This window comes from Sinocyclocheilus rhinocerous, unplaced genomic scaffold (genome assembly GCF_001515625.1).
Source record: "Sinocyclocheilus rhinocerous isolate Xijiao unplaced genomic scaffold, SAMN03320098_v1.1 scaffold51, whole genome shotgun sequence".
Classification (NCBI taxonomy): Eukaryota; Metazoa; Chordata; class Actinopteri; order Cypriniformes; family Cyprinidae; genus Sinocyclocheilus; species Sinocyclocheilus rhinocerous.
The window spans coordinates 132,688-151,367 of NW_015641017.1; the positions used below are offsets into that span (position 1 = coordinate 132,688).

The following is an 18,680-nucleotide window of genomic DNA, read 5'->3' on the forward strand; positions in this document are numbered from 1 at the left end:
ATTATTGAACCCTCTCTTGTTATTTTTTTTCTTTGTGGAAAAAAAATCTTGTTCTGATCATGGACTCGAAGTAAAATAAAGTAGAGCTGTTTTGAATGAACATCTACCGTAAAGCAATCTAAGCAGACGCAATCTACAGTCGTAGTGGCAACGATCGCCATGACGACCAGTCTCCCTCAACAACAAACATACACGTGAAGCAGCAATGGCGACCGCCAGCGATGAGCGAGCTGCAGCGGATGTTTTAAAATCTCTGGCTCGCCATTTGAACTGTCTAAACGACGACAACAAAAGCGCGAGAAGACGAGCTCTAGAAGCGGTGAAGAGAGAAACCGTCGAGCAGCGCTTGTCCAGCGGCGCGCTGCAGGAGCTTTTCGCCGGCTTGCTGAAGGCGCTGCTGAAATGTCTGTCAGATCCTGCGGAGACGTGCAGAGACACAGCGGTTCAGATCCTCACGGGCTTTATCAGAGCTGTCCCCAGACCAGAAGACGCTCTGCCCTACCTCATGCCCGCGCTGGCGCAGAGGCTCGGCGGGAAGGAGATCCTGGAGCCGGCGGAGGAGCTCAGGCTGGCTCTGATGGAGACGCTATCTCTGGTGCTGGAGGAGGTGTGCGGCAGGCAGCTGGCCCCCTACCTGGATGACATGATCAAGGTCCTGCAGAGAACCATCACAGATCCCTTTCCTGAAGTCAAGAAAGAGAGCTGTAAATGTGCCATCAGTGTTGCACAGAGCATTCCTGGTAAGTGTGGCCCTCAAGCTGTTGATATTCTTTAAAAGACAGTTGAGATACAGTATATAGGAAAAAAAAAAATAAAGGTAATATCATGTCAGTTTGGTTTCATTATACAGAAGTTAAGTGGCAAACTGATCTTAGACATAGACTTTGGCTTAGATGGGTTGTTGGTTGTCACGGTAACAAGGCCAGACTGATGACCCTGACCAAGACCTAAAATTAACACTCGGCCAAATGAGAGTAAAAAGTGTTGGCGAGTATATTTATTAATTCTAACAATACCTGAGATTGTGATTTGGTTTATGCAACATGTGCCAAACATCTACCCAAGTTTAGAAATCAGTTTTCAACAAAAGAAAAGCATTTTAAAAGAGAATTTTCCCTGTGGTTTTAGATGTGTTGTTTCCTTAGATGTGTTGTTAGTTGTTGTGGTATTTTATTCTAATATATATATTAGGGCTACACGATGTTGGAAAAAACATTGCGATATTTTGTTTTTCTGTGATGTATGTGCGATATGAAAAAAAAATCACCAGATGACTTGAATAGCTCTATTTGGAAAAAGAAAAATGATTGGAGTGACTTTGTAGGTGAGTAAATCAGCATAGGAAATAAACAAATTACAAGCATAGAAGAATTGTAACAGTAAGTGTGACTGTATAAGTAACTGTAGTAATAATAATAATAATTATTATTATTATTTCATATGACAACAGTAAAATTACAATACTAATATTTATGGTTATTTTTTTCTTTGCTTTCAAACATTAAACCATTGAGCATTTATTTTGGTGGAAAACTGCAGGGAAACCATATCACATTCCCAGGTATTGTAAGAATTAATAAATATACTCGCCAACAATTTTTTTTACTCATATTTGGCGTTAATTTTGGTCAGGGGCATCAGTCTGACCATGTTATCATGACAACCAGCAACCCATCTAAGCCCTGCTTGCCACTTAATTCCTGTATAATGGATCCAAGCAGATACATTACTCGACCTTTATCTATCTATCTATCTATCTATCTATCTATTTATCTGTCTATCTATCTGTCTATCTATCTATCTATTTATCATTTATCTATCTATCTATCTATCTGTCTGTCTGTCTGTCTGTCTGTCTATCTGTCTCTCTTTGCTCAGATCATTTCCACCTGCAGGCTGAGAGTGTTCTGAAGCCCCTGCTGCAGACGATTTCTCACCAGCATTCTCAAGTGAGAGTTTCTGTGACACAGGCCATTGGCGCAGTCATTCAGCACAGCACAGGCAAGAACGTAGATGACGTTTTGTCCCACTTGGCACAGAGATTGTTTGACGACTCTCCACGGGTAAGCTGGCAGCCGCTTCGCTGAAAAATCAATGAATAACAAAGAAATCAAATGAAAGAAAGTTCTTGATTGATGCGTTATTTAATAAATGGCTTATCTTTGGTATCCTTCCAAGAAATTCTTCTGCTAAATATGAAATATGCTTGCTGTCTTACAAGGCACATTGGTGGTGTTTTTTCCACATGGGAATGGTTTATTTTTGTGCTAATCTGTTCAGGTGAGGAAAGCTGTTACTATAGTCGTGGGTGATTGGCTTCTCCGTCTGCCGGACCGATATTCCTACTTCCACAAGCTCATCCCACTGCTTCTGAGCAGCCTCAGCGATGAGATCCCTGAAATCAGGTCAAAACAAATGCACAATCATGGAAATAACATTGTTTTCCAGGCCTTTTAAAGTCATGAAAACTAGTAAAATTCATTTAAATGTATTTACTGTCATTAAAAGTTTAGGGTTTGGCTGCATTTATTAAATCAAAAATACAGAGTAAAAAGTAGTAAAAACTGTTTTCTATTTTAAAACGTAATTTATTCCTGTGATGTTAAAGCTGAATTTTCAGCAGTCTTCGGTGTCACATGATCCTTCAGAAATCATTCTAATATGCTGATTTGCTGCTCAAGAAACCTTTCTTATAATTATCAATGTTGAAAACAGTTGTGCTGCATCGTATTTTTGTGGAAACCATAATCTACTTTTTTTCAAAATTCTTTGATAAATAGAACGTTCAAAAGATCAGCATTTATTTGATAACATAAATAAATCTTTTGTAACATTATAAATGTCTTTACTGTCACTTTTGAACAATATAATATTTAACAATAACAATATAATTTGGATAAAAGAGTCTGCTAAATGACTAAATGTAAATAATGCATCCTTGCAATATATAAGAATCAGTTTCTTTGAAAAAATCTATTTTGATTAAAAAAATTTGTCTTTTCTTTATACAAAATGTATGTATGAAAATGTATGATTTTGTGATTATAAATAAATTCATTCAGGTCTCTTGCTGAGGACTTATGGAAACAAGTGGGATCTCAATGGGAGAAGGAAAATGAGGATGATCTGAAGGATAAGATGGACTTTCTGTTGCCTGCTCCTGTCCTCTACACATCTGGAGGTAGGACAAACTAATCACAGAATGACTTTGTTTTAGAGATGCACCGATCGATCGGCCAGGGATCGGAATCGGCCGATTTTCCTCATGATCGGCCCGGATCGGTGACCGGCCGATCAGTCTCACTTCTTTCTGATTCCGAGCCGATCCGTTTTGTTATCAGCGGCACAGGTAATAACGTCAGCCGCGCGTTCTCGTTCTCTTCTCTCCGACGACCCCTTCTCTCTCACACATGTCTCATTTGCTCCGGTTAAATAGTGCTTGTATTGCGCATTATTTTAGTCATTCCCGCAGGTTTCGCGCTTACACCAAACGCGCGTGCACCACCACTGATCTATATTAGTGGAGCGCACAATCCACGCTCAGTTTCAAACAGCTTGTGAGCCACAAATACCAAAATGAGTGGCTAACTGCGCTAAAACGTTCAAATACATACAAAATTATGTCAAAATGCCCGTCTTTGCGAGTATCCAGTTAAACACAGTCAGTTTGGAACGTTAAATAGTTGAGAAAGAGAACGCATGTTGTGTAACAGTATATTGGGTCCGTGGATAAACTCTTAAAGGGACCGCAGTCCAATATTCCTACTGCTGTCTGTCATGTTAATCAAAGAACAAAAGACAAAGAAAATCCTTTCCTAAAAAATGATGTTATGGATACTAAATACATACATATAAGATATCAAAACTCTAGATGAAACCCTTAAATAACATTTGAGGTACTGTAGCCCCCACTTATCCCTTCAACAGACTTTGATGCTCAGCTGTCTTGTCCTAGAATAAAAGCCCCACAGGCCTGATCTAGTTAAGGGTTATTTCATGAGTGAAACTAGGAAGAAGCTTGCTGGGATGGCAGATGCTAGCTTTTATATTTATTTATTTCATTTATTTTTTTCTACTTTTATTGAGAGAAAAATAGAGAGAGGACAGAAAGACAGATAACCTTGATGTGAAAGAATTGTTAGCCAGATGTTTGCATTTTTATTAATAACCAACTCATCGTTACAGAAGATTTCGATTTCAGCTTTCTGTTCATCAGGGACTATTCATTCAAAATACTGTGTATATACTGTAGCAGCACAACTATTTTCAACATCGATAAAATGTTTCTTGAAATCAGAATATTAGAATGATTTCTGAAGGATCATGTGACACTGAAGACTGAGTAATGATGCTGAAAATTCAGCTTTGATCACAGGAATACATTTCATTTTAAAATATATTCAAATAGAAAAGTGTTTTTTAAATTGTATTCTTGATCAAATAAAAAGCCTTGGTGAGCATAAGAGACTTGTTTCACAAGCTGTGCATGAGAAAAATTGAATACAAGCAATGTTTCTCCTTTTTCTCATACAGTCGAGCGTCCCGGGCTGGGCTGCAGGGAGCTGGTGGTGAGGAATCTGTCAAAGCTGCTTCCTGCTGTGGGCCGGGACATTGGTGACTGGTTAGTGCAGACGCGAGTGAAGACGGCCCAGCTGCTGCGGGTGCTGCTGCTGCATGCTGAAGATAACTGTACACAGCACCTGCAGTCACTGCTCACGGTTCTGTACCACGCCTGCGCAGACCCCGAGTCTGACGTCAGAGCGCAGGTAACAGGACAGCCAATCAAGATCAGCATTCACAATATTGCTCTAGTGAGGTTGCTTAGCATTCCACCAAAGCAATATGCAGTACCAGTTTTAAATATATAGGCCTATAGCCTAATATATATATATATATATATATATATATATAGTGTGCGAGAACAGCGCGTGAGTAACGAATTGAGCTCTCTTTCGTTTCTTCTTCTTGTGGTTTAAAATTGCTTGACCGTGTAAATTGGCAAAATTAATCTGCAACGTACGTATTACGGATCAACTGCGATCCGTTTAATTTCTAATATGTGACAGATCAGAGCAATCTTTCATTTACGCATTTTACATGAAATTGTCAAATTGCTACTCCATATCAATCGCATACAAAGAAAATACAGAATAATTAGAACAATCATTAACATAAATAAATAACAGAGTGTCATATCTGTACACATTTTTCCCAGAACGTTCTTGCGACCCGGTAGCAATTCTTCCATGGCCCGGTAGTGGGTCGCGACCCGGTGGTTGGAGAAGTAGACAGACACTTTTGGGTGGTTAGGGACCTCTGCTCTAAATAATAAACTAAAACTGCCAGTAGGTGGTGGTAAATGTCTTAATGATTAATTCATCGAGTCATGTATTCATTCATTTGATTCGTTCAAATAGCTGATTCTTTCAGGAGTTATGTAAATGGTTCTTTATGAATGGTCCATTGAATCATTAGGCTTGTTCGACTTGAAGCGGATCATCACCATCAGACCGATCGGTGTATGACATCAAAGTACCGCGAGAGCGATTAGAGAGCAGACGGCTCTACATGCTTTTGAATCGCTCCCGCGTTACTTTGATGTCACACACCTATTGCTCTGTTGCAGCGCCGCTTCAAATCCAACGCGCCAAATGGTTCACCCAATTCATTCAAAACATGCATTAAGAAATGAAATGCTGCTGTGTGTTGCTCGGAGAAAATAATTTTCTTTAGAATGAAACTGTAATTCTTTCAATTTTTACTTTTTTCCACAATTCATTAAATTATTTATTTTTATTTTTTAATGCTGTTTTATTAGAAAAATGAGACTTCATCTACGTGCAAAGACCTAAAACAGGGTTATTCAATGAAATATTTGGGTCAGTGCAGTGGTGTCTCAGAATTTTTCTCCAGAAAAATATTACAATATTTAATTCATTGAGCCAAATTGGATATGAATATTAAAAGGTAAGAGCATCTGTTTAATCAGACTATTAACCTATTGTATTTACAGTTAGATACCTATGTAGAACACATAAGGCTTGCTGAGAAAAGATATAGAGGTTGTTGTCTCGAAGGGACTTAGCTTTTTTCTTAGAAGAATCTACCAACAACACACAACAACTTGTAAACAGTCTCAAAGTTACTAGGCTAACATGCTGAAATAGTTCCAAATTTAGATGAAAAAGCTTTATTGTGTACGGGGCCACATCATTAATTTGTCACAACATTCAGAGTCATATACAGTATATTTGACAGACAAAACTACCTTTACCTTGCTGCATTCTCATTGTCTACAGAAAGTATCAGTCCCTTGTGCCGCTCAGCACCGTTTCTGTGATACTGTTGTTAAAATAACCGCGTCATCTCACTGAAGCTGTTTTTTTAATCAATAATACAGTGTTTTGCGTCTTTAGCTGGTGAGAGAAGCAACAAACATGAAGCAGAATGGGCTTAAAAGAAGTAGAATATTAGAGGATGTAGTGCCAAAATATCATTACCATAACTGGGTTGTTTTGACGCGCTGCTCTTACCTTGCTGCATTCTCATTGTCTACAGAAAGTATCAGTCCCTTGTGCTGCTCAGCACCGTTTCTGTGATACTGTTGTTAAAATAACCGCGTCATCTCACTGAAGCAGTTTTTTTAATCAATAATATAGTGTTTTGCGTCTTTAGCTGGCGAGAGAAGCAACAAACATGAAGCAGAATGGGCTTAAAAGAAGTAGAATATTAGAGGATGTAGTGCCAAAATATCATTACCATAACTGGGTTGTTTTGACGCGCTGCTCCCTTGAACTGTACAAATGGTATTTTAGTGGTTAGTATCAGCTTTGATTGCATTGATTTTGATTTCAGTTCTCTCATTCTCTCTCTTGACAGTGTTTGGAGTCGGCAAAGCTGTTGGGAGTGTTTGTCAGTCCAGAGGTTTACCTCAAGTTGCTCCTGCCTCACGTTGAAGACTCCACTTCCTGCTCGTCTGCTTCTCCCTGGGCTCCTCTCATGGTTCTGGGGTCCGTATTAAGAGGGAGTTCAAGGGAGGCGTTAGGACCCCACCTGATAAAAATTGGAGACACACTTGCACACCCTGAAGTCTGTCAGGGGTCCCAACAGGTGAGAGACAGTAGCCGCTTTTCCACCATCGCGCTGAACGGTTCTCTTTGCATAACCGTTCCATTCCGCGCCGATCCGAGCCGGCCGGTACAGTTATGGTTTCGTTTTCCACTGCCGGGCTGATAACGGATCTCTTTGGAATGCAATTCAAATGCGTCAGTCGTTGCCGTGGTAACACAAGTGTTTACATATGATATGAGGTGTAAATAACCACCGCGTTATGGAGGATGATCAGAAATTTCTTTAGATTTTATTACTAATTTGTGTTTACATTGCTCAAAATAGCGCGTTTAGCAAGCTACGGAGAAACTAGCAGCCAGGCAACAGACCAGTGACAGATCCTGAGTGGCGACGTCACACACACGCACTCTACCAGCACGGCTCAGAACAGTTGTCTAACCGGGCCGAGAATTCCGGGCCGAGAACGGTTTGTAATCGTGCCGCGCCGTACCAGGCTCACGTGGAAATACAACTGGAACCGTACCTGACAGTTCTTAGAACCGTTCGGCCCGATAGTGGAAAAGCGGCTAGTGAGCTTTCTGCTTTCTACCTGCTCTTGAGTGCTCGGTATCCATTGTAAAGGGACGGTAAAGACCAGAATTCATTTATTTTCAGTCAGATTTGCCAGTTTTGGTTGTTTTACCAGGAATAAGTTATGCAGCCAACCAATAACATTAGGGCATCCGACAGTAGAAATGACGCTATGACCAACAACACAGCCACTTAGTGACCTCCGGTGAAAATTGTGGCCCCAATTTTCCAAAATGATATGCTACACTATGTTAAAAAAAAACTATTTTGGCTAGTTTGATTTTCCAGTTACTTTTCCTTTATTACATTTTTGCAGCCCACAGTGCCGATGTGCGTTAGGACAAATCTCTGTCAGACCGAGTGGAAAAATCCCACCCAGACCCACGAGTCTGGCCCTGGTTTCCTCTCAACCCACATTCGGCTCGCTTTGATATCAAAAATAACACTCTATTTTTTGAGTTCGTCGGTGCCAAGTCACCACCCCTGAGGGCTTTGCAGGAATTTCCTCTTGTAGTGTAATTAAAAGCACTAAAAGAAAAATGACTAATTTTGGCCCTGTGTGTCCACCGCAATCCTGCATACTTTGGTCCAGCTGTCCATGTTTCATCTCAGACGTCATGCCAGAATCTCACAAAGTCTTCCTTCCGTTAAATAAAGTGTCTTCAGAAGCATTGGCAGTGAAATGGTGACACATTATAAAGACACAGTCCATCACAGATGTTGCAGGACCTTTGACCGGGAGGTGAGACAGTGCTTTTTGTCAGTTTTAGAGAAGGAAATGGCAAATTATCCTGTTTTTATGTTTTTAATATCACAGTAGCCAATAATTGACATGAAATGGAAATTGAGAGAGAGAGAAAAAAAATTATATTAGAGAGGATTTGAATCTGTTTTTGCAAAAATACAGTGAAAAAAATTTAAATAAACACTGTTCTTTTTAACTTTTTATTCATTAAAGAATCCAAAAAAATATTAAGCAGCACAACTGATAATAAATCAACATATTAGAATGATTTCTGAAGGATCATGAGACACTGAAGACTAGAGTAATGGCTGATGAAAATGAAGCATTGTGTCACAGGAATAAATTATATTTTGAAGTGTATTAAAATGTAAAGCCATTATTTTAAATTGCAATAATATTTCACAATATTACTGTTTTTTTCTCTGTATTTTTAATCTAATAAATGCAGCCTTGATGAGCATAAGAAACTTCTTTAAAAACCCTTAAAAATCTTACTGATCCCAAAATTTTGAATGACAGTGTATATTTAAATACAAAACATTTATTATGAATTGTTACAATATTTTTCACAATATCTTTTTTACTGTATGTATATAGAGTACGATATATATATATTTATATATACATACATATATATATATATATATATATATATAAAATGACAAAAGCACATTAAAAACTAAAATTATGAAAATAAACGCAAATTCAAAATATTAATAACTACTATAATAGTATATAAATATATATATATATATATATATATATATACAGTATATAACTAATACAAATGACTAAAGCACATAACAAAATTAGTAATGCTTAAAATTTAAAAATATAAATAAAAGTTAATTTAATATATTAATGCATACTTATAATAGTATAATACTAAAAATTTTATTCTAAATAAAACTAAAAAAATTCTACATTAACACTTCTTAGTTTCAGTAAATGGTCTGAACTGGGGAATTTAGTGTTGAGTGAATATTCGATTATGTCTATAATAAATAATGTATCAAACTCAAGAAGAAGTCGTGGTTAGAGAGTTGGACTTGTAACCCAAAGGTTGCGGGTTCGAGTCTCGTACCGGCAGGGATTGTATGTGGGGGGAGTGAATGTACAGCGCTCTCTCCCACCTTCAATACCACGACTGAGGAGCCCTTGAGCAAGGCACCGAACCCCCAACTGCTCCCCAGGCGCCGCATGCAGCATAAATGGCTGCCCACTGCTCCGGGTGTGTGTTCACGGTGTGTGTGTGTTCACTGCTGTGTGTGTGCACTTAGGATGGGTTAAATGCAGAGCATTAATTCCAAGTATGTCACGTCACTAAGAATTGTGTGTTCCTGACATGAGCCTGAGTCTGGAATAGCAGTGAAGGCAGTGTTGAGTGAGCAGAGGCAGATGCTCTGATCTTTCCTGTACTCTGCAGCTTTGATGTCAGTGTTGTCAGAACACTTTCGACTGTCTGTTTTCCAAAACCATCGGAAAAAAGGTATCGTGTAAGAACAAGGCTAGGAAATAATACGCCTGCAGTCCTCCTTTGAGGGTTTGCTAGATGTTGTGGGTCTTTAACACAAGGTGTGCGTTTGTGTAACGTGTTCTGAATTGGATTTGCGATGCCTTCAGGACATGGAAAACACAAGCACTAGTTCTCCGTGTTTTGTTTTGGGTGTTGCTATGGGACTGCAAGCAGGAATGTAAATCTCAGCTGTCTAAAGAAAGGCAAACGTATGCTCGCGAGCATATATATTTTACATATGGTAGCTGACAGCTGTGGCCTGCTCACCTCTGTCCTGAAAAAGGAAGAGCTGGAGACGGGGTGGGACGAGACACGCTTCTGCTGAGGGGCCGCTGTGGAGACAGGAGCACATTTATGGACTAGAAGAGCCAGACGGACGGGAATGGCAGAGAGTGCTGGTTTAAAACAGTTGTCAGACCTGTCAATCACTCCTCTGACGGCCCTAGGCGTGAACTGGAGAACGTGCTTCTGTTTTACGAGTGTTATCTGGAAATCTGCTCATGAAGTGACATCTTTGATAGGAGTTATTTATTACAGTTGCATAATTGATCTGTAAGTCATTAATTATAACGATCATGGGTTATATATATTTCAAAACTAAGAGGACGCCGTCAACTAACAGTACATATTAATTTTATTCTTTTATAATTATTTATTTATTTTTTACCTGTGCATAACCTGTCTACCTATTTTATTTTATACCAGTGCATAACCCTGACTGCCTCATTTTATTTAATTGTTTTATTTTATTTTATACCCGTGCATAACCCTGTCTGTCTCATTTATTTTATCTTTTTTTATTTTTTTATACCCGTGCATAACCCTGGCTGCCTTTTATTTTATTTTATTTTATTTTATTTTATACCCATGCATAACCTGTCTGCCTTATTATTTTATCTTATTTTATTTTTATTTTATTTTATTTTATTTTATTTTATACCCATGCATAACCTGTCTGCCTTATTATTTTTATTTTATTTTATTTTATACCCGTGCATAACCCTGGCTGCCTCATTTTATTTTATTTTTTTATTTTTTTATACCCGTGCATAACCCTGGCTGCCTCATTTTATTTTATTTTTTTATTTTTTTATACCCGTGCATAACCCTGGCTGCCTCATTTTATTTTATTTTTTTTTTTTATTTATTTGTTTATACCCATGCATAACCCTGTCTGCCTAAGTTTATTTTTTTTATACATATTTTTTTATTATTATTAAACATATTATTAATCATATAAGTAAATGCATAAATCATACTCTAATCCTGAACATAAATAAAAAGAGAAAGTTGTCATTCTTTGCAGTACTCTTCAGTTGTTCCTTCTAAATTTAGTAGTAAAAGTGTCCCCCCCCCCACACACTTCCTGTAGGCCAGTGAAAACACCTGCATGTTAATCATCCCGGCCCTGCTAATGACAGAACCGCTGAGTGGAGGAAACAGTGTCATGATCCTAATGTTGCTGTGAATGGGACACTTTGTCTAGACATGTGATCACTGCATGGAAATAGACACACAGAGGTCTTGAGGGAGGCTAAAAATGCAGTGGGATAGGAAAACAACAGAGACTGATGGAAAGAAAAGCTTGTCAAGAGTTTTAGACTGCTTTACAAGGTCAGAGAATTTAGATGTGTTATAGTGTCCTTTATTGATAGACAAAAACTGTCCATTTATCAAACTAGTACAAAATAAAATATATTAAAAAATTTATTTCCAAGCTGAGACCACGTCATTAACAGTACCTAATAATTATTATAATTATTTTTTTATTAATTTTTTTTTTTTTACCCGTGTATAAGCCTGTCTGCTATTTTTATTTTATTTTATTTTAACAGAGACTGATGTCATTGTGTGTTTTGGACAGATTTATGAGGTCAGAGAGTCCATTTGTTGAAGCAATACAAATTAGGTCAAATTAACGACAAATATAGCAGCATTGGTACAAATGTTTATTTAATTTAATTTAAAATGTAACAGAAAATTAAGCAAAAACGAATAAATGACAAAGTTAACATTAAACAAAAGTAATGAAAAGTGGCAATGTGAAAAGTTGTAAATGATTCTTTTTTTCTTTTTGTCGCTCAGGCGCAGTATCTGGATCAGTTGTTGGTGTGTGTGGACGCTGTGCTGTGTGTGTGTCAGGTGGACTGTGCTGTCATCAGTCTGCAGCTGCTGAAGGTCCTGGTGTCAGTTCAGAGTCTCGCCTCACAGCAGGAACAATGCAGCAAGGTAAAACCCACATGAATGGTGTGCATGAAGCTTTCCCATACACAGATTGAGCTGTACACATTAGATATGACCAGTCTGAGTTCATTATATTGAACTTACTGCAGGGCATTTTGTTGTACAAAATCTTATTGCATGTCCAAAGCTGCTCAGCCTAATTTACCAGCCCCTAGATATACAGTGGGTACGGAAAGTATTCAGACCCCCTTAAATTTTTCACTCTTTGTTATATTGCAGCCATTTGCTAAAATCATTTAAGTTAATTTTTTTTCCTCATTAATGTACACACAGCACCCCATATTGACAGAAAAACACAGAATTGTTGACATCTTTGCAGATTTATTAAAAAAGAAAAACTGAAAAATGCTCAGTATTTAGTAGAAGCACCCATTTGATCTAATACAGCCATGAGTCTTTTTGGGAAAGATGCAACAAGTTTTTCACACATGGATTTGGGGATCCTCTGCCATTCCTCCTTGCAAATCCTCTCCAGTTCTGTCAGGTTGGACGGTAAACGTTGGTGGACAGCCATTTTTAGGTCTCTCCAGAGATGCTCAATTGGTCTGAATACTTTCCGTACCCACTGTACTTCATTCAAACACATCAATGGATTGAGCATTACTGTGTGTCTCTCTCTCTCTCTCTGTCAGGCAGAGGCGTCAGTGAGGTGTTTGTGTGAGGCGCAGGGTCTCAGTGGAGCGTGTGAGTTGTACCGGCAGCACATGGCAGATCTGCTGCAGTGGCTGTCTGACTCCCATCACACCTGGACCAGTTACTCCATTCAGAAAACACAGCTGGAGATCATCGCCGGGCAGTCCGGTGAGTGTGTGCTTCATTTGCAGCCAGGAATGACAACCATCATTCTGTTTAGATGCACACAAAGAACTGAACTCATTAAAGCGGTCATGAACTGGGAAACCAAAATTCCCTTCATGTTTTGACACATAAGAGGTCACTGTACTATAAAAAACATCCTGTAAGTTTCAGAACTCAAAACTTTCTCGTTAGTCTTAAAACAGCTTATATTGAAGGCAGTCTGCCAAAACGATAGCTTGTGGAATGTTCTACTCTATGATGTAATAGTGTGGATAAGCACCGCCTCTGCAGAAGAAGATCGACATCACTGCCTGTTTAGCCCCGCCCACCGATTCATGCATGTGTTTTCGAGAGAGGTGAATGCGCAGGTCTACACAGAAACCAAACGATAAAGATGGCTCTGAAGACAACAAGACACTGTGCAGTGCCAAGTTGTGGCATTGCCTTCCTTCTGATACCAACATTGGGAAAGATTGAATGAACTTTATTTTTAATGAAGATCCAGACTGCATCAGTAAGAACTCTTGTCTTTTGTTCACTTCATTTTAACATGGATTCATTTACAAAACGACGCGGGATTTTCAAAAAAGATTGAAACTAAAAGACAATGCTGTGCTGACTTTATTGGATCCGACAGTAATGTCACAACACACAAGTGTGAGTAGCTGTCTTCATTACGTGATCACTATTGCTTTGTCTCTTCTTACAGATGTATTGAGTTATTTATGCTTAAATCACAGCAGCATCCATCTATGAGGAATGTACACTGTCAAACATACACAACTATTAGCCAATCAGAGCAGTGGGCGTTTACTTCTGAGTCTACAATCCACCACACCTATTCAAACAGAGCGTTCTGATGAGGGGGGTCAAAAACAGGACAGAAAATAGCCTATTGCTTTTAAATTATGTTGTTTTTTGATGTAAAAATATGATAACATTGATAACATTATAAGTGGAACTCAGAGAACAGTACAAAATAAAAAAATGAAGGCAGTTCATGACCCCTTTAAGAGAATTCATAAAAAAAAATGTTCCCCCCAGGATTATTTGATGAGTAAAAAAAGTTTACAAGAACAGCATTTATTAGTAAAATCTCACCACAAACTTTTGAATGGTAAAGGAAATAAAATAAAATCAGTTAAATAAAATTTAAAAAATCGAATTAAATGTTAAAAATACTATTAATATTTCTTAAAATTAGTGCTGTCAAATGATTAATCGCGATTAATCGCATCCAAAATAAAAGTTTTTGTTTACATAATATATGTGTGTGTGTGTACTGTATATATTTATTATGTATATATAAAGACACACACATACAGTATATATTTTGAAAATATTTACATGTATATACATTTATATTATCAGCAGGAAGGGGCAAAAATGGTAAAAACACAAGTGCTATTCATATATAATGTGCTAACACATTTTATTAAATGTAGTTTAAATAATAACTAAAGATAAAAGAATGGCATGCAGCCTTCTAGTATTAACCTTTATAATATTATAACAATAGAAATAAATTAGTGCTGTCAAACGATTAATCGCGATTAATCGCATCCAAAATAAAAGTTTTTGTTTACATAATATATGTGTGTGTGTGTACTGTATATATTTATTATGTATATATAAAGACACACACATACAGTATATATTTTGAAAATATTTACATGTATTTACATGTCTATATTTATATTCATATAATTTATATTATATATAAATATATTTATTATATAAACAACATATTTTTCTTATATATATATATACATGCATGTGTGTGTGTATTTATATATACATAATAAATATACACAGTACACACTCATATATTATGTGAAAAAAATTGGATGCTTTTATTTTATTTTGGATGCTGATCGTTTGACAGCACTACTTAAAATATTATGAAATGTTAACGGTTTATAATAAATGTGTGATATTAAAAATAATATTAACAAATAAAATAGCAAAATACAAATAATTTAGTAGTGCAGACTAATCAAAGTAATCTATTCGAAATAGTTACATTTATCACTTTAAATTACTCTGCATTCTCAAATAGTTTTTTTTATCATCTTTATATGTTTTCCTTCAGGTCCAGTGGTGGGAGAGTTTCTTCCAGCCCTCTTGCCTCTGTTAAAGAGTTGCCTTGAACCCAGTCGAGATCCTGAGATGAGACTTCACATCTTCACCATGCTGTCCAAACTACTGCTGGACTCCAGCAACACTCTGGACTCTCAGGGGTCAGTTCATCAAACACAGATCCTGAACTTCATGTGGTTATTGTGCAGTTTGCATCATTGCACAGTATGTTGATGCTCTTGATGAAAAATTCATGTACTAAGCTTGCTGTCATACCTGATAGCACTGAAGCACGAGAGAGAACAGCAGTTGCTTACTACTAAACAACTGAGCTTTCGAACACTTGATATTTTCACCACTGCTTGCTTAAATATATGTATAAACATGCATAGTTACAATGATTTATGCATTTTGAGAACGGATAATCTTTTGTGATGCCTGATATGGATCTAAATATTATGCATTTCAAAGACAAACCTTCATAATTACCCCAATAAAGTAGTGTGTCAGGATAGTCCCGTTCAGATGTATATGGTGTATGATACTGTTCACCTCAAATTCCTCCGTTTCATGTGGCTCTTTGATTTGCAAAGTGAAATACGAGGAGAGTGAAAGGAAAGACACCACACGCATGCAAAGGTTTACCTAGACATCTAAATCAAGACATATCACAGACTTCTATTGTTTTTAAATAAAGGTAATTACTATTTAGTTTGGTTAGGAATCATTATCATTGCTAAAGACATCACCGGAAATCCCCAGAGGGAATGGCTTTAAGCAAATATACTGCAAAAAATGTCATTAGCCCTGCTGATTTAATGTCTGTTTAAAACAGGTCAGGTCACATGACATGATTCGGCTGTCATATTTGTTGTGGTTTTCTCTCTGTAGGAGGTTTGCTGAATACATGGAGCTGGTCCTGCAGGATTTGTTGCTGCCTAATCTGGTGTGGCGTTCGGGTCGATCTGCCGCAGCTGTCAGGACCGCTGCTCTCAGCTGCCTGTTAGCTGTCCTACATGGGGCGGCTTTCCCAGCGGAGCGAGTAATAATACACATATATAATACACACCGCATAAAACAGCATTTTGCATTTAAAGGGTTAGTTCACTCAAAAATGAAAATTCTGTCATTAATTACTCACCCTCGTGTCATTTCAAACCCGAAAGACCTTCGTCCATCTTCAGAACACAAATTAAGGGTGCTTTCGCACCTGGCCCGTTGTTTCGGAACCTGGCACGTTTCCCCCCTTAGCTCGGTTCGTTTGGGCATATGTGAACACGGCAATCGCGCCCGGATCCGTGCCAAAACAATCGGTCCGAGATCGCCTGAACGAGGTGGTCTCGGCTCGATTGAAAACGAACTCTGGCGCGGTTCGGTTGTAGTGAGAAAGCAATCCGATCCAATGGACCAATGAACCAGGCTATATCACAATGTATAATGGGTAATTACATAAGTTCCGTGAAAATAATTAGCTTTGTTGTTTTGCTAATACTTCAAAATGACTTTGACCAATGAGAGAACAGTTTACTAGCGCGTGACTTGTATTAACAAATTTAGACCGTTTAGAAACATTGCCGTGTGAAAGCGAACCGCACCAAAAATAAAAAGCAACATTGTAATAATTTTAATCCCTGTTTCGGAACAAAGCAATCGATCTACAGGTGTGAAAGCACCCTTAAGATATTTTTGATGAAATGTGAGAGCTCTCTGACCCTCAAACAGCAACATGTTCCCAGACCCAAAAACGTAGTAAAGACATCGGTAAAAGAGTCTATGTGACATTAGTGGCTCGACTTCAATTTTGCGAAGCTACGAGAATACTTTGTGCGCAAAGAAAACAAAAATAATTTATTCAACAATTCTTCTCCCCCGAGTTACCGTCTTCCGCCATTTTGGAGAGTACCATGACGCATGTGCGCGCCTTCCCCAGAACGTAATCAACGTAATCAGCGGTAATGCTTAACGTAAACAACGCTGATTACGTTAATTACGTTCTGGGAAAATTTATAAAATGCGTATATGTCGTGATACTCTCCAAAATGGCGGAAGACGGTAACTCGGGGAGAAGAATTGTTGAATAAATTGTTATTTTTGTTTTCTTTGCGCACAAAAAGTATTCTCGTAGCTTCGAGCCACTGATGTCACATGGACTGTTTTAGTGATGTCTTTACTACGTTTTTGGGTCTGGGAACATTTCAGTTGCGTTGCTGTCTATGGGAGGGTCAGAGAGCTCTTAGATTTCATCAAAAATATCTTAATTTGTGCTCCGAAGATGAACGAAGGTCTTACGGGTTTGAAACGACATGAGGGTGAGTAATTAATGACAGAATTTTCATTTTTGGGTGAACTAACCCTTTAAGTTCTATACTTTGTCACATTTATGAGTGAAACTGAATATTCAATGGGCAATAATAAAGGCCAGGACTGTGATATTACTAAAACGTTTTTAAACATAATCTAGTGTATATATTTGATGTTGATGTGTAATATCTGATGTGTTTCAGGTTCTGTCAGTGGAGGAGACTCTCAGCACTCAGCTGATCTCTGCGCTGGAGGAAGACTCTAAACTGGCTCGTCTTCTGGCCTGCAGATCTCTTCACTCACTGTTGAAACTCACAACACAGCGGCTCAACACGGACTCACTCAACAAGATCTATCCAGGTATGCTTAACTCATCACACATACTGTAAAACAGTGAAAGAGAAGAGACAGACCTGATTCAGAGCAGCATATTTTATGTGACAGACGAAAATGAGGTTGGGAAGGATAGAAGTGTAGTGTGGTAAATATTTTTGGTGTAGATCATTCAGTCCTCATTGGACAGTGCCATAGACAAAAGCATGGGTTGTGAACATTGGATGTCAAAAGGTCACATGTTGAATGAACTGTTCTTCTATTGCTCACAGTGGTATTTTCATCACATCAAATTAAGTAGTAAGGTCTGTATTTTTATTCTGTTGTGTGAATGGTGAAATAACACCGTTATTTTACATTCAAAGATGTTATTTAAAATGGTAGACTGAAATGCATCTAACAGTGTTAAATAGTGTAAATGTTTTCCACAGTAATATGTCTTATTGCTCATTGCACAAATTTAAGACATTCACTAGTATGCAATAGTATGCAGTGCCCATAACAATTTTTTGTCAGCTTTTATTTTATTTTATTTTTCAAACTTTTTCTGTTGAAAAATAGATTGAAAAATAGATAAGACTATTTTGTTTGATTTTATTTTGAATTTAATTGAATTTTGTCTGCTTCTCTGTTGAAAAATGAATACCAGATTCTTAAATAAATAAAGCATATCTGTCTGTATAATAATTGTTATTGCACACTAGGGATGTAACGATTACCGGTTTGACGATAAATCATGATAAAATTCCCCACGGTTAGTATTACCGTTTCATCTTTTAATTATCATTAAAACCGTATTAGATTACCGCGATTTGAACAACTCGCGATAAATAAATACTGTCCAACATAAAGCACAGTTTCTAGAATTCTTTATGGACTAGATAAAATACATATCATCATTTATTAATCAATTATCATTTTGACTTATATCTTTTCTTTATTTAAAGGCTGAAATGTGAGGTTTACCTTTTTATTAAACTTTTTCAAAGCTTTATTTGAACATTTACATTAGATATTTCAACA

At 37.5% G+C, this 18,680-nt stretch overlaps 1 protein-coding gene across 1 annotated transcript in view; it reads left to right on the top strand.

Moving 5' to 3' along the window:
• Positions 1–159: 159 nt before the first annotated feature.
• dnaaf5 (dynein axonemal assembly factor 5) overlaps positions 160–18,680 on the top strand; it is a 23,753-nt gene continuing 5,232 nt past the window's right edge. Inside the window, exons 1-11 of the mRNA XM_016569979.1 lie at positions 160–740; positions 1,879–2,063; positions 2,281–2,405; positions 3,063–3,181; positions 4,534–4,766; positions 6,880–7,110; positions 11,988–12,131; positions 12,779–12,947; positions 15,037–15,184; positions 15,915–16,065; positions 17,528–17,684. Of these exons, the coding sequence (XP_016425465.1) occupies positions 206–740; positions 1,879–2,063; positions 2,281–2,405; positions 3,063–3,181; positions 4,534–4,766; positions 6,880–7,110; positions 11,988–12,131; positions 12,779–12,947; positions 15,037–15,184; positions 15,915–16,065; positions 17,528–17,684 (2,197 nt within the window). The 5' untranslated portion in view covers positions 160–205. The remainder of the gene's footprint in view (positions 741–1,878; positions 2,064–2,280; positions 2,406–3,062; positions 3,182–4,533; positions 4,767–6,879; positions 7,111–11,987; positions 12,132–12,778; positions 12,948–15,036; positions 15,185–15,914; positions 16,066–17,527; positions 17,685–18,680) is intronic.